The following is a 16,151-nucleotide window of genomic DNA, read 5'->3' as shown; positions in this document are numbered from 1 at the left end:
CGGGGGCGAGGGGCGTCTCAGTGCCCCTCTCCCGGCACCTTTTGAACTCTATTATTTGACACAAAATACGACGGAAAAGACACGTCCCCAGACAGCAGGGTACACTACAGACTTCGTTAAGCATTACGAAACCACTAACTAATATAGTGGACAAATATAAACGACTGAATTATAACCGCAGTTTAGAGTTAATAATATCCATTTTGTGTGCTGCGATGTAACCATGTCGGTGCTGTAAATCTCATTTGAAGAAACTCAAACTTTTGATATGAATCTTTCTTTTTCCTTTTTATCATTGTAATATCATTATGCCTTGTTCTTAGTTTCACCTGGTTGAACTGTTTCAAAACGATTGATCAAATATAGGAATAAAGCTGATTCAATGGAGACGGGCAATTAAAACAGAAACATCATTTATTACACTACCTCTTTACGTGTAAATATGGTTAAATCGTCAGAAGATTGAAATATTTTGAACAGCCATGAAGTTCATCCCTGCACAGTCCCTCTTTAACCTTGCACTTTCGTGTTAATTATAACAAGGACATCGAAGGAGTCAGGAAATGCAAAAGAAGGCGAAAAAACCCAGTCATTATTTCCGTTCACAAAAAAGTATATTTTACATGTTAGAACGCATTTATGCTTAACACGACCTTATTTCAATTCAACGTCGCACAGTAAATAGAAATAGCTAAACGCTTATAGAACTATGTACAGTTTAATTCATGTAATTTAATCAGGAAAAAAATACGACAAAATATAATGAATGGGATGGACGAAAACGTTAACCTAAAAATTTAAAAATATCCAATGTATTGTCTTTTTTTCTCTGTGTAGGTTTGTGTTTGTCAGTAAATCAATTGAAAATAAATTTCAAACTGTAGAAAGACTCAAGAATATTCCCTTTCCAAAAATATAAGTAAAGTGATCGAAACCAACATACAATCGCACACTTAACAAATATATATTTTTGAAGTTTAAATTTCCCGATAGGGTTAATGTTGCATTAATCATAATTATACCATTTGTTAATGTCGCCATCACTATAAACCTTATCGTTTTCCCCTTTTCAATTTTTTTTGGGGGGAGGAGGAGGTCATCAAAGTGCGGTTATGGTCGCCCTGCGGAGAGGTGCAAGAGGAGAGGGTGTTCCTCTCCCTCGCACCTCTCCTCTTCAAGAAGTTTTGTGTTTAGTAAAGGGGCCATTGATGCATGCTAAATGTGCCATTATTTTTAACTACAATTGTGTATAGTAAGTTCAAACATCGTAAAGTGTATACAACTTTGCGTATACGTGTGTTATAAAATGTAAGTCATTTGGAAGTGGTCTAAGACCCTGATCTTCATCCTTAAAACGTAGCGCCCTAAATCATTTCATCTCGACATTGCAGAGTTATTCATTTATTTTTTACTGCTGTCGTATTTTTGCGAGAGGCTTCCTAAATAAACCTGTGTCCACATGTAGCAATTTTGCCCCGAACCGCCCTCTTTTGATAAAACTTATAAACGTGCATGGATCATAAACATATTGCCTAATACATTAGTATTATTATTATTATTATTAATTCTTATACTAACAAACAGCCGTAAGGCACACTAATGCGAACGTAACCAAGCAACCTTTGGCAAATTCAAATAATTTTACTGCTGTCGTATTTTTGCGAGAGGCTTCCTAAATAAACCTGTGTCCACATGTAGCAATTTTGCCCCGAACCGCCCTCTTTTGATAAAACTTATAAACGTGCATGGATCATAAACATATTGCCTAATACATTAGTATTATTATTATTATTAATTCTTATACTAACAAACAGCCGTAAGGCACACTAATGCGAACGTAACCAAGCAACCTTTGGCAAATTCAAATAATTTAAAATTAAAATATAATATAGAGTGATGTAAAGTCACTCTATTTCTACAATGCCATACTTCATACACATAAAGCTACGTAACCTGTTAAGCTAGCAAGTCCCAAAGTCATGGGATAATTTCACTGTAAAGAATCTTCATAACAACTGGAAATAGTGCTTTCATATTATTTTCCACACAAACTTTGGTGACGTTATCAAAGTTTGGCAGGGGGACCAACGCCCCTTCCCTTTGCTAAAAATAGAAAACCTGTTCGCACAGTAAAGAATGGTACACTCCCTGAGACTTAGTACTTAGGTACATGTTAAAGCAAACACACAAGATTTTAGATTTGACAATGTAAAACTTTTCCCCACATATACTAAAGATGACAAAAAAATGTCAGGTATAGGCAGCATTTCCACAAAGAAATACTAACTCCACACAATATAAATAAGAAACCAAGAACTGCAGCCATCTATTGCTAAGGGAAAACACAAAAAACTCCTAAAAGTTATAGAAGAAAGTTGTCTCGAACTTGCGTTCATTAAGTTGATCAAGTCACAGGCTACATTGAAACCACACTGTGATATGACTTGAACCTTGAACCGTCCTGATACTGCAGTGACTTAATCTCACTCTGGGTCCATACAATATTAACATGAACCCAGGTATAACATGACTGAAAATGCTCTGCAAGGCTGTCAAATTTGTGTCAACATTTTGCTTAAAAGGAAGTCGCTCCAAATTCTGCAGCAGTTTGGTCTAATTTGTTTTGGCTTTCAACATTGTTGCATCCTGTCTGTGTTACCTTCTGGCGCTAATATAGTTTCATATAGAAGATTGCCACCCCTACTGTAACACTGGCAGCCATATACGCTGTTCAGTATCGATCTACATATATATATTTCCATGGGAAAGCAATCACAAGTCCACGATGGCATTTGCAAATACCGGAAAATATTCTATAAAAAAAAAAAAAAACAGAAACAACAACAAACCAAAAATAAAAAGCACTTTTTCTGGTTTAGATAGTTTATGATGGCATCAGAATCTTCTATAAAAGCAGAATTTCGTTTAGCAAGCCTAACACTAACCTACAAAAGCAACACAATCCACCACACAAAAGGGTTTATATACTGTGAAAAAGCACAGTGGCCAAAAAAAAAAAAAAAAACAGGTTGAGAAGGAGGAGGGTAAAAGAAAAGTGTGAAAGATTAAAAGCTAGCACCATTCAAAGAACACTTATAAAGTATAGAATACCATCACAAATTAAAATGAAAGGAAGACAATGTTGTTCTCTTACAGAATCAAAGGCTCCATCATACAAGTTGTATAAGTTATGTAATTACACTGGATGTGTATACTGTATCACTTATGTATCAACTAATAGGGGTATGTAACTATAAATATTTGTTATATGAACTATAGTTGTGGTCCAAATGGCTAAGGCAACGGATTTGAGATCTAAGGGGTGGCAGGTACGAGCCCTGGCCAGATTGTTACGCTACGTCCTCGTTCAATGCATGTAATCTCCATTGCCTCTCTTCACACAGGTTAATAGATTGGAACCAGTGAGACAACTTATATCATCAATAAATATAGGTAAATATAATGGTAGGCACTGGTTTGTGTTTAGGTGAGGATACAATGCTCACAGGACACTTTGTGATGTGGTACACTGTAGTTCCCCCTGTGAGGGGCTGATTGGACTTAGAACACCTGTGTGTGTATGGGTGTAACAAGTCACCAACGACCAGGGGTTAATTGGTTGTTAAAAAGTCGTGCCTGAAGGCCTTGCCATGATTCAAGCATGTTAAACTTTCTGCTTTAACTTGATAATTTTTGTTACATTACATTACTAGTTATATTAAACTACACTAGTGATGTAACAGTCCTGATAGGTAAAAGTAATAAGATTGAGAAATCTATTTGGTTAAGCTTGGAAAATCATTTCTCTATGTCGTTTGTTCTTGGTATTTTAAGCTTGTACAAGTTGTGGATGGAGGATAAAATAATAAAAGTGAAAAATGAATGCAAGAACATTTCCTTTTCAACTTTGCCTCAAGAGAAGAAGTTTCTTGTGACCATTATAACTAAGAGAGCAAAGCTTTCATCTAAGACAGAATTCTGTGTGATATACAATATTGCCTGTTTCTCTCTTTCAACTTTCTCTAGGTCTCTCCTCAATTATGATAAAACCATTTTGTGTTCCTTTTAAAGCATAACTACTGTTTCATGAGTATCTGTAAATTGAATGCAATTCTTCCCGTTGTATATTGTTCCGGGGGGGGGGAAGGGGGGGTAGGGGGTGTGACCTGGCTCTCGGTCCCACCTGTCAACAGGATTACGTCATCTCTTCAAGCTATAGTTTTTAAAAGACATTGTTAGTGCTAATAAGTATTCCAGTTGCGCCTAAGACCGTGAAACCTACGCTGAGCGGTGTTATTTATTGCGATCTAGCAACCTCTGTGTCAGCTGTTCTAGACTTCTACGTTCCGGGCTGTCTTCTAGTTTCAGTATCTGTAACACAGCCTCTTGGCTGTACTGGTAGGCTAGTAAACGGGCTTCTTCTATACTATTAGTCTGAAACGTAAATCGAAAAATCATTTACAGTTTACGGCACTGTGAAGGCTGAACACGGTCAATGAATAAACAATGTGTCAAATAGTAAAAGTGCTTTGGTGATTTTGATCTAAATGGGCATACCTACTCTTCTGTTGCTTTTAAGGTATCATTAGTCCATCACAGGGGTGCTTATCAATGACATTAATGATAATCTCACAAATAACTGTCGATACAAGAGTTGTCTATCAATTATTCTTCAGTGTACACAAAATATCTCTTGCAGGCAGCTGGTCTCTACATCCATCAAATCAACCCTTTTTTCAGGCCAGTCATAAATAATATTATCATTTGTCACCTTATCATTATGATGGAGGAGGAGGAGGAGGAGGAGGAGGAGGAGGAGGAGGAGGAGGAGGAGGAGGAGGAGGAGGAGGAGGAGGAGGAGGAGGAGGAGGAGGAGGAGGAGGAGGAGGAGGAGGAGGAGGAGGGAGGAGGGGCTGCAGATGCCACAATAGGTACATGGTGCAATACCCTGGTAATTATGCTTTCCACTTGATGGGAATGACAAGATCCATCTAGTGGTTTTGGGGTTATTTAGAATAATTACACTGCTGGTCTTGCTGCTCAAGTGGCAAAATTTTCCTTAGAAGACGTAAAGTGGTTGTCGAGAGATATCATACTTCTGTTGTAACACTCATTCAGCTAACTAAGCATGTTTTGATGTTTGAACAATCTCAAGGTAGAGAAGATCAAGCTGCCTTACCTAATGCTTCCTTGAACCATGTATAAATATATATATATATTTGTGTGGCAGCAGACTTAACATTGTCAACACAGTCAGTCCCTTTAATGTATTGCGTTGACAACATTACGCACCTTCATGACGGCCTCTCTTGCTTTCTCAACGTCTCCTTCCACTTCGAATCTTCTCATGATCATTGCATTTAGTTCTGGTTGCTAAGGAGAACAAACGGGTCAATAACTGTCAATTAACACTGAGGTTGGTACGACCAAGAGTATGGGTGCGTGATGAAACATAATGATAAACCTCATCTTAGAAAGGATAATTAATCTCATCTTATGTTTACAAGAAAACAATAAATCAGGATGATGATGATATTATCAAATATGATAATCATGTTTCTGTCAGTCCTGCAAGAGAGAGCTCAGTCAAAGAAACATTTTGCAGTTATCCAAGTTTCTTGCAGGCCATAGCAAGCACAGTTTGTGGCAATTCGCTAAAATACTACCATAGCAGCACAATGAGAAGAAGGGCAACAGAGCAGAAACTATTACAGATTTATTTTCCCTCTTAACAAAATAGAGGATAGGCAATATGTTGAAAACAGAGGTGTGTTGTACTTATGATGAAACAGAAACTGACTTGAATAAAAACTTAAGGCAAGACAAATATTGGCTAAAGTTGGATTTCAATCACTCCTTTAGAGGAAACAAGTTCTCTGCACTACCCAACTTTCCTTTCATAAGTTGTGATTGCATCTCTATTACCCTTATCTTGTCAACATGAAACTGAAAGCCATGTGCATTCACAATTGCCCAAAGAAAGCCAGATAGTGATAGGTAAGGGGTTTTAACATAAGCAAAGCTATTTTTTCCCCTTTCTGTTTTTGTTAGCCAAACCATACTTCAATCAACTACGGACAGAAATGTAAATGAAACTTTAGAATTAAGAATCAAACGTTGGTCATGCATTGACGACACTCATTTCAACTTTGTTTATCAACAGAAAACTTTGATTAACAGGAGAATCTAAAAACTGTACTCACCTTGAGGGCAGCGAACAAGACAGGAGCCGTCGCAAGGCCTAGACGGAGATCGGCCACCGTCGGTTTCCCGAGAGTTTCGTCGGTGGACGTGAAATCCAGAATGTCATCGATGAGTTGGAAGGCCATACCGATATTCCTGCCGTACTCGTAGGCAACTTGGCAGACGTCCTCGGAGCACTGACCTAAAACAGCCACCTGTTTGGGTGGGTATTTAGTGTATAACGAGTTCCATCATGGTAAATAACTGACAAGGAGCAGTGCTTAAGAGTTTTGTGCTTGAGCTACAGGATGTACTTAAGCCATTCACGATTATTTCTATGTCGTCATCTTCATTCTCCATTACCATTACAAAAGCCCCAAAAACAGAGACGGACTTACAAAGCCAAGAGTGACATCACACCAGCAAGTATCCAAAACGCATTATTTCATCAGTTGACTTCTTTATGCAGAACAATTCAGTGATAGGTAATAGGAATACACACTTCCCTCACTCACAGCATGTCCGAACAAAATTGGGGGCAAAGGCTTAAACATATCACAATATACTATTTTGGTAAACAGAAATTGGCAAATAAAACTGCCAAGCCTCCACCCTACCCCCAAATGCCTATACTTTCAGTAATGTAACTGTAAGTAATACAACTTAACGACATCATTATATTTCTAATGTGCGACATTTGAGTGAATTCCATTTTCTGTTTGCTTGTGATTCGAATATAGTCCGTAAGGCAGGTGCTTAAAAAGAATGTCTCTATGTCTTTTACCTCGCTACTCCCATGCGAGGTGCCACCAAACTTTTGAGCAATAAAGGATTCAACAATACCAAAAGCCTGCCTGTGTTAGACAAACGATTCGTCAGTTGGCTCAAGTGTGATATGGCATTTTGCCAGGCATGAGCGTGGACATCTGTTATTTGTAATCATTTTAAATATACCTTGAATTGTGAGGAAAAAACATAACTGAACAGGGAAACATCAGTTCCTTCTTTGGAGTCTTTGTAATCCTCTTCAATAGATATAAAATAAGGTGATCAAGTTCAAACGAGAAAAAAACTAAAATTTACCAAAGGATTCAATAAAATACTCACTGCTTTTGAACTGTTAGCTATAAGACTAGCTGTCTTCTTGTACGTCTTTGTGAGGTAGTGAGAGAACCTTTCATTCTCGTTCTCTTTCGAGCCAAGTTGCATGAATTCACCTGTAAATCAAATGAACCAATAGATTATTTCTGCTTCAGTATTTCCAACAGACCAAATCTTTAAATGATACAGTATAATTCCAATTTTACCCTTCCCCTGTCCTTCATAGTAGAATCAATAACAACACTCCTCCAATTATTCAAACCGAGAATCTCATTTCCATGTCTTCCTAATTAGACAGACGTTTTGCATATGAATATTCATTAAAAGCATCTCTGTCACCTCCCGAGTCATCTTCACCCTTCCTCGCAAATATCCCTTCCGAAACGTTCTTGTTTGTGAAGGGTACATGCGAAGGAGATGTGTTGTCTGGTTCACAGAAAAGCATCATACCTCGGATATTACCCTGATTGTGGTTAAAAGGGGCTGACACCGACGCTAATGTGCATACTGTGTGCTATACATGACATTTGTTTAGACAAGTTTTCCACCCGAACCATTTTCCTTGTACTTTCAAAACAAATGGACAGACATCTGTGATAAATTGTTGATGGCTTATCATACTTCTCGGAGGATGTGGAAGAGGAGAGGGACGCATACGTTGTTTTTTTCGGTGAAAAAGTAATAATATGATGAATTTTCCAATACTATCTGAAGGATACATGTTTATAACTATAATAATATTGTGTCAAATAATGAAATCATTTAAGATAACTTTTGAGATATTTTCTATTGTTATCTATTGTTACATAACTTCTAAAGAGCCCAATTCAAGACCGACTCTTTGATCCATTCGTCTCAAGATAATTGCATTTTGGAATGATATGTTAGAATCTATCATAACTGAAGAAGGTACAATTCTAGATCCAGCAAAATAAAAGACATATTGAAATTATGTAGTATATTTCTAAAGAGCTTATCTAAGGGAATATTACTGCAAAGGACATTTACCAAGTACAATCCAAATACAGTATCAGGTCATGTGCAATGATCCGATATTCTGAATTTGTCAACATTTGTGCAAAATCACATTACATGTTTATAGTAGTCAGTCATTTTCTGTATTGAATTATTCATTACATGTTTTGCATAGTCTTCTTGAATCTGAAACCAATGCCCAAAGTAAGATGGATTGAAAGAAATGACTAACTTTAAAAAACCCTTTTGACAATATTTAGCCTTTTCTTTCATGTCTGAGTACAATAAATACTAAGTAAAGGGGAAAACTCGTACTACTTACCTCTTACTAAATCTTCAATAACCTGAGATAACATGATGACCACTTCAGGATTACCTATTCTTGCTAAACTCATTGATGCCCTGGCTAAAACGTAATCTCCAGCTAATATTGCCTGTTCAAAAAAAAAATATGTAAAACCATCTTTAAGATAAATATTGCAATTGCAAGACCTTTTGTCTTACTTTACAATCCTATTTTCTTCTTCTGTTGTTCTCTTTTCTCCCCCTCCTCCCCTAATTCACCCCCCCCCCCCAAAAAAATTAAAAAGCAGATGTATCTCTTCAAAATTAAATCTGCTGAATGTAAAGTGAATAAATAATCTGATGGCTCAAATATGTTTTTTTTTTGCAGCAGGTTCACAGGATTAATTTTGCTATTTAAGTTTTACCCAATTTTTCTGTTTTATTTTAGTAAATTATATGCAAAATGGTAAAATGATGAAACAAATGCACATTTTTTTAACACAATTTGTAGATAGAAACATAGTTTTGTCCTGTAAGTACTGTATGATAAACAAAATATTAATTCATGTCAAAACCTTCAGCATTGCCAATACCAATTGAAAATACACACAATGATTTAAATCCTTCTACAAAGACACAATCAAGAAGCTATATTTGCATCACCAAAAGCACTAAACTGTGAAGGTAAACAATATAGCACATGTATATATTTAGGGGGCGGGGGCAATAGGGGCAAGGGGAAGGGTGCTGAGGGGGATGGATCTCCTTACCTTCTTTTGTCCCCACATTTGGTTTATTGATGATTGGTTCCTCCTTGTATCAGCAGCATCTATGACATCATCATGCATGAGACTAGCTGTGTGTATCATCTCAGCTATCGAGGCTATCCTGAGTTGGTTCGGCAAAAGTGCTCTGAACCGTAAGGGCAAAAGAGATCATCTGATCAATGATAAAATTAATCCTTTTGCTTGTTTTATAAAAGCTCAAAGCTGTTGTGCACTAATACAAGACATATAACTTCAGGAACTTGATTGTTTGGTTACTGTATAGCTTTAGCATAGGACTCTGCAAAATGTTAAAAAATTGCAATGCAGACGCAACAATGTATAACAGCTTCATACACAGACACACTAATGAATCTATTGAATGGAAATCTAACTAGCGAATCTCAAGAGAGTTATGATAATATGTAAGTACAAAATAATTCTTCAAGATTTTGTTTCAATTACAATACGTGTCGGTTTATACAGATGAATGACAAATATATATTCTACAAGGGGGTGGGTGGGGTGGGGGGGGGGCTCATGACAACACCTTCTATACATTTTGCTCAGCGAGTAGACTGCTGTAACAACATGGCAGCCATGAAGCCAATGCATATATGATTTACTTTATTCCTACTGTAACTTATTAATTTACTTTTAAATGATTGGTCTTGATACTGTACATCATAACACAACTTTGTGTATTAGTAAATGTGACAGGAGTTAATATCTTTACAGATGAACACAAGCATGCAGCAGCTATTAATTTCAATGCAGGTCTTAGTGCTGACAATGCTATATTATATATATTATATTACAATATCTCTTTGGTAACGTCTCTCATAAAGTATGTCATTTGAAATGTCTCCAATACTCACCGAGACCTTGATGAATGAAAGTTGCACGCCTTTGCAACTAATGCGACTACCATGGGACGGAATGCTTTGCCTTTCCCATCAAAATAATACTGTGATACTTTATCCACCTCTGGGGAGGCTACATTTAATTCCTGGGGAAAACAAAATCCATACCATATTATAGACTTGTAGTATTAAACTTTGAGGGAAAATGTGACAAAGTTGATCATAAGAGGAGGTTCAAGGGCCTGACATTTGATTGTGGGGGGATCTTCCTTTGAGTATAACTGAAACAAACAGACTACGGACACATTTCAAAGAGACAGATGGACAGATAGATAAAATGGAGATTCCTTTGAACGCACTAACTTTGCTCTTTATATCATCCAATTAAACACTTGATCTTCATTACCTCTCTTCACCCAGGTGTATAAAATGGGGACTTGCTGTAAACCTATGGGAAGTCCTACAGGGGACATTTAGATCAGTGGCGGAACGCCCATACAGTCAGGGGGGGGGCGGATGCCCCCCCTGACGGACTCAAATGGACTGCTGGCGCCCTTTTCAGCTCTTTTTACTTATTCGCGATTATTGACTTTATTATTGCGCTCTCATCTACCTTTTGACATTTGTCACATTTTGTTGGTGTTTGGCTATGACACCTATTTATTCTACGTTTATCTGCAAATTAGCCAGGCCCGGAAAGGGTCATTTCCGGCGATCTAGGGATTATCTTTACTCAAAAAATTTCTGTACGCTACGCCCCAACCTGTGGTGGCGCTCTGCTTTGATAGTGTCGAAAGCGCCCCTACAGACCATTCTCGCCCCTCCCCTCCTGACCAATACCCCTAGCTCCGCCACTGATTTAGATGTGGCACACTGTAGTACCCCTGGAGGACTATGTGCACATTCTGGAGTGTGAGTGTGTGCCAAGTCTCCAATGGCTAGGGTTGAAGAATTGATGTTAACTGTTGTAAAGTCGTGTGAGAAGGCCTTGCCTTGGTACAAGACTGTTAACTGTTTAACTGCTGTTTTAACAGCCACAGTTTGGTCTCTAAAATGAAATAGATAAAGGAGAGAGAGTCCCGCAGCACCTTTCGTATATTCATATGCAGATCAGCCAGCTCACTTTGACAAAGCTTCTCGGGACTTTCTACTGTGCCCTTGGTAATTTCCGCTATGGTCGATGCATTCCTGTCAGGAAGAGAAAGCAGCAGAAATAATATTACTTAAACCTCACTTAAAATTCACAATCGTGTCATAAAATAGTGGTGCACAGTATAATATGAAAGTGTATAGAAGGAATTTGGTCGATCCTGAAATGGGATAGGGAGATTGGGGGGGGTGGGGGATCCTCATTGCTTGCTCATATTGTCAACATCATCATGGTGTTTTGTTCACAAACAGTAACAGTACTAAATCTACATTCAAAGCATATTGAACAAATGTGGCCTTCCATAACTTGCGAAAAAACCCTCATAGATCCCTGAAGAGAGCTGGGTTTTCTTTAAAGGCTTACTGTTTATCAGTGCCTTGCACATCAACACTTCTCGGACGACGAGCCTTCTCAAAGCAAGAATAAATCATACATGCATCCTTATTGCATTCACTTCATGATAGGTTTGTGTAACATCAAGAGTACAAAAGATAGATTTGGCAACAGCAGATATATGCATCCTGCTTAATTTCAAAAGGCCAAAGGTTGCACCAAGGTGTCTGTGAACCAGGGAGCTAATATTCACTGGTTGTGGCACCCAGGGGCGTAGCGAAGGTTTTTTTGTTGGGGGGGTGTGGAGAATTTGATTTGCCGACGGATCTGGAAGTGGTGACTGAAATGGGGGAGGGGTCTAAGGGGAGGGGGTGTACCCCTCCCCTTTGGAAAATTTTTAGTTTTGAAACGTCCTTAGATGCAATCTGGTGTATATTTTAAGTCAAATTTGATTTGCCGACGGATCTGGAAGTGGTAACTGAAATGGGGGGAGGGGTCTAAGGGGAGGGGGTGTACCCCTCCCCTTTGGAAAATTTTTAGTTTTGAAACGTCCTTAGATGCAATCTGGTGCATATTTTAAGTCAAATTTGATTTGCCGACGGATCTGGAATTGGTGACTGAAATGGGGGAGGGGTCTAAGGGTAGGGGGTCTACCCCTCCCCTTTGGAAATTTTTTAGTTTTGAAACGTCCTTAGATGCAATCTGTTGCATATTTTAAGTCAAATTTGGCACGGAAGAAGCTCCCGTTGTCCTTTTCTCTATTCAGCTTTCCTTCTTTCTTCCCCTTCCGCTCTCTTCACCTTTTCTCCTTTTGCCGACAGACCCAAAATTTGCCGACAGCGACCAAATTATTGGGGGGGTGTGACACCCCCCCACACCCCCCCCCCGCTCGCTACGCCCCTGGTGGCACCTGGTTCTGAGAACCTTAATTTTTACCCACTGTTGTGATACAATGCATTTTGTACCCATGTACTGTACTGTATACTCATTGCAGGAAATATTGCATTGCTAACCACACTTACAGAGCTCTATGTGCTTTGAGTTCAGCATATAATACCAGGGATGTGCTCAGGAATATTTGAGTGCCGGGCAGATTGTGCAGTAGTGTGATCCACACCCTGGGAGAGGGATCTCATGGGTGGTGTACCCCCTCCCCACTGGACAAATTTTGCAAATGAAGTATGCTTAGGTGGTGCTATTTTTCCTATTCTGTGCCATGTATTCTCCCAGATTTTGGTTATGGTAAAATTTGTTAAATTATCATCAAAAGAGTGCCGGGCGGAAATGTTTAAAATACTGTTTGTGCTGGGCTGCATGCAGATCTGTTAGGCGCAGTTGCCCATTGCCGCCCAGTGTGAGCACATCCCTGTAATACATTTTAATACCTTGGAGCAAATAAATAATGATATTAATAATATTATATGTATCAAACATGATGTCAAAACTTTCATCAAATGAGCTAATTGTAAATATTTACCAAACAATTAGTTACTGTACCTTTTCAAAAGAGCTGCATTGCGCTTTTGACGATAAGTGTACACCTGAAAGGGAAGGAAAAGAATGGTTTATACATTTCGTGATTTTTCAAACAAAATTTGGACAAGAGGAAAACAACTCCATTAAAGCAATTCTACTTTCTAGAAGATGGAAACTGAAAAGTTTAATTTTGGTATTAGGCCCTTGACCATTCACAGTATCAAAACAAAATTTTCAAGCCTATTGTGATGGTAACGTTGTCGTTAAAGTTGTAGGCCCTATGGAACATTCGGTAGTTTAGGCCTAGCCTCAAGTTAGCTGACTAAATGTCCTTGATTTCAGGAAACAGTCCGTGTATTTCATGTTACTTCCCTAGAAATGTCTCCAAATTTTATGTTGTCCCAACAATTGTCTCTAATTTGTCAAATGGCCCTGAATAATTTCAATATACAGTATACCTGTCTGGCCTTTTGTTTGTAAACAGTTTTGATGTAGGGGCCAAAAATTCATATCTAACGGAAGAAGTCATCTCCAGGTGGAAGCTTAGTAGTGAATAAGGATATCGACTATGGATTCATACATCATGGGCATTCAGACCTATTTCAAAGGGGTTCTAAACTTGACTGTTTGAAACATAGAGAAACTAAAACTCTAAAAATTTCACCCTCCCTTTAAGCATATTTCGATTCATAACCCTTGATGTCAAAATGGACTAAAGGGAAAGGGGGTTTGGGTTACCAGTGACAGTAATGTTTTGGGATCAAGTCCCATCTTTCGCTGGTATTTTAACTGCTAGTGCTAAGGTAGGCCTTTATGAACTGACATTCAATTCTAAAATAATATGAAAAGATAACACAACTGAAAACTGTGTGTAAAAGCTCTTACTAAAATTAATCAATTTTTCTTTCTATATTTGCGCATTGACAAATTCGGTCCTGATTTATGTACGAGCCAATGAGTACTGTAGGTTAGGCTATAACAGGCCCAACTGTACGCATAACGTCAGGTCTACTAGGTTATTGCCTAGCCAATATTACAGTACTAACGTAGTACGCCTAGGCCCAATGCTTCTTACATAAGCCTAACGTTACATGTGAAGTAAAGCTAACATTGGCAAAATCGTTGTTTAATTACCTTTGGGTAGTTGCAAGAGCGGTAGTCTGCGATTTTTCTCTCAAAGCCATAGCTGTGAGCACGATATGTTGATAAACGAGTGCAAATCTTCAAAATATGACAAAATACGAGAGGGTTACGCAACTTCACGCACACTGCCATTTTGATCGTGGGTGCTCACTACAAATTACGTTCCCATGGATTATACAGCAACCAGTCATAAACATTACCCGAAGGGGGAAAGGGGGGTTAGAATTTCCTATCTGAACGGCGTCGGTTCCTCGATATAGCATGGCACTGTTATTCGTAACTCCGTACCGCAATGTAAACAGACTAAATCATAAAGCTAGTGCTTACTCCAGTCTTTTAGTTGTTGACAATATCAGTCATTGTTTGTATTTTCGCAATAAATTTGATATTCATAGAAGTTGAATTAACTCAATTAATACAGATTATAATTTTTTATTGTTTTACAGTAAATTCATAATTTCACGCAATTGACTTGCAGAAATCAATGGTTTGAAATGAAAGGTATCACGCAAATATACACAACAGAATGGTAGATATGTTATATCCATGACCTGGAAATCTTCACGTGCCTTCATTTTACAGAACTTCTTCGGGTGACGGAAAGGCCAAAAATCAGACAAGAAATGAAAAATAAAATAGAAGTTACTTATCTTCAACGACTCAGAAAACATTGATGGTTGACAAAAAGTACAAAGAGATAAATAGAATATTGAGTATAGTGAAATTATTATTTTGCAGATTTTTTGTGTATTTAAAATTACTCTTCTTTCTGTTCAAATTATCATACCAAGGAGGCAAAGCTTTCGGATGATCAATATCACCATCAAACCGTCATGGAAGAGAATTCCTGTTGCCTGTCCTACAGGCCTTCAATGGCTTAATCCCTATATAACAGTTCCAAACAAAAATTCTTCGTGAATAACTTAACTTGTAGGATACATATGTACAACAGACACAAAAAAATAAGCTAATAAGGCAAAAATATTTAATAGGTTAACCCTTCTGGTCTGGTTAGACTGCTGTAAAATTTGAATGCATGGATTTTGATGTACCAAAAATATTCAACTTTTAAAAGTTGTATCATCAATCAAAATAAAAACTGTTTTGTGACAAGCAAACCAATTTTTGTACTAATGCATCTTCTAACTCACTGTGACTTCTGTTTGACATGTTTTAAAAACAACAATGCTATATCGGATTGAATAAAACCAGAAATGGTGGCCTTTCAAGGAGCAAATATAAGAAAAGCATTCAGCACAGAGACATACTGTAGTTTGCAGTTTTTTACGTATAAACAGCAATACTGTTTCTCAAAGACATACAGAGGACAAGAAATTGATACATCAAAAAGCACCACTGATAACAGTCTATATAATCTATTTCTTTCACTGGTACTGGCAAATAAGACACTGGTAATCGCTTTTCTCTTCCTACCCCAATTTAACCCACCCATCGCCACCCCTTCCCTTTAGTCCTACTGCTGTTTAAAGCATAAAAAAAAAATTACGTTATTACTCAAGTAGACTTCACAATTTCATGTGAAAATTATTCCTATACGACCTCAGCCTCTAACTGTTCCTCAAAGTCTTAACAAAATGGAGATAGAATCTTTGAACATTACAAAATTATCAACACGTAAGATCATATTCGTACCACTGAATAATCACATGCAATTTTCAAAGCTTAAATAAATGATTAAGTTTCATGAGGAAACAGTGTTTAAGCAAAACATAATTACATTGTATTGAAAATTGTGAGATTATAAAAAAATTATTTGTCTCTCCAAAATTCATTCTATCTATATGATAATCACTTCTTCATAGTTGTACATGTATGAGAGAGACGTGACAAACTACCTATGTGGCATTAACAACACTT

At 37.7% G+C, this 16,151-nt stretch overlaps 1 protein-coding gene across 1 annotated transcript; it reads right to left on the bottom strand.

The window, feature by feature from the left end:
• Positions 1–592: 592 nt before the first annotated feature.
• LOC139966639 (all trans-polyprenyl-diphosphate synthase PDSS1-like) lies at positions 593–14,455 on the bottom strand. Its single transcript, XM_071969882.1, has 10 exons — positions 14,265–14,455; positions 13,152–13,195; positions 11,260–11,359; positions 10,187–10,317; positions 9,315–9,456; positions 8,582–8,693; positions 7,291–7,400; positions 6,204–6,398; positions 5,293–5,373; positions 593–4,434 (listed from the first exon to the last, which is right to left on the bottom strand). Exons 1-10 carry the CDS (start codon positions 14,403–14,405, stop codon positions 4,294–4,296), a joined length of 1,197 nt encoding a protein of 398 aa, XP_071825983.1. The 5' UTR covers positions 14,406–14,455; the 3' UTR covers positions 593–4,293.
• Positions 14,456–16,151: the final 1,696 nt, after the last annotated feature.

This window comes from Apostichopus japonicus, chromosome 4, assembly GCF_037975245.1.
Source record: "Apostichopus japonicus isolate 1M-3 chromosome 4, ASM3797524v1, whole genome shotgun sequence".
Classification (NCBI taxonomy): Eukaryota; Metazoa; Echinodermata; class Holothuroidea; order Aspidochirotida; family Stichopodidae; genus Apostichopus; species Apostichopus japonicus.
This window is presented reverse-complemented; position numbering and strand designations above follow the sequence as displayed.

What these genes read in the sequence shown, in the direction of transcription:
- LOC139966639 (XM_071969882.1), bottom strand. Translation starts at nt 14,405, where the DNA reads ATGGCAGTGTGCGTGAAGTTGCGTAACCCTCTCGTATTTTGTCATATT. An exon ending in AAATGTGGGGACAAAAGAAG is followed by an intron (nt 8,694 to 9,314) that starts GTAAGGAGATCC and finishes TTTTTTGAACAG; the next exon opens with GCAATATTAGCTGGAGATTA. An exon ending in TCTTGTTCGCTGCCCTCAAG is followed by an intron (nt 5,374 to 6,203) that starts GTGAGTACAGTT and finishes TGTTCTCCTTAG; the next exon opens with CAACCAGAACTAAATGCAAT.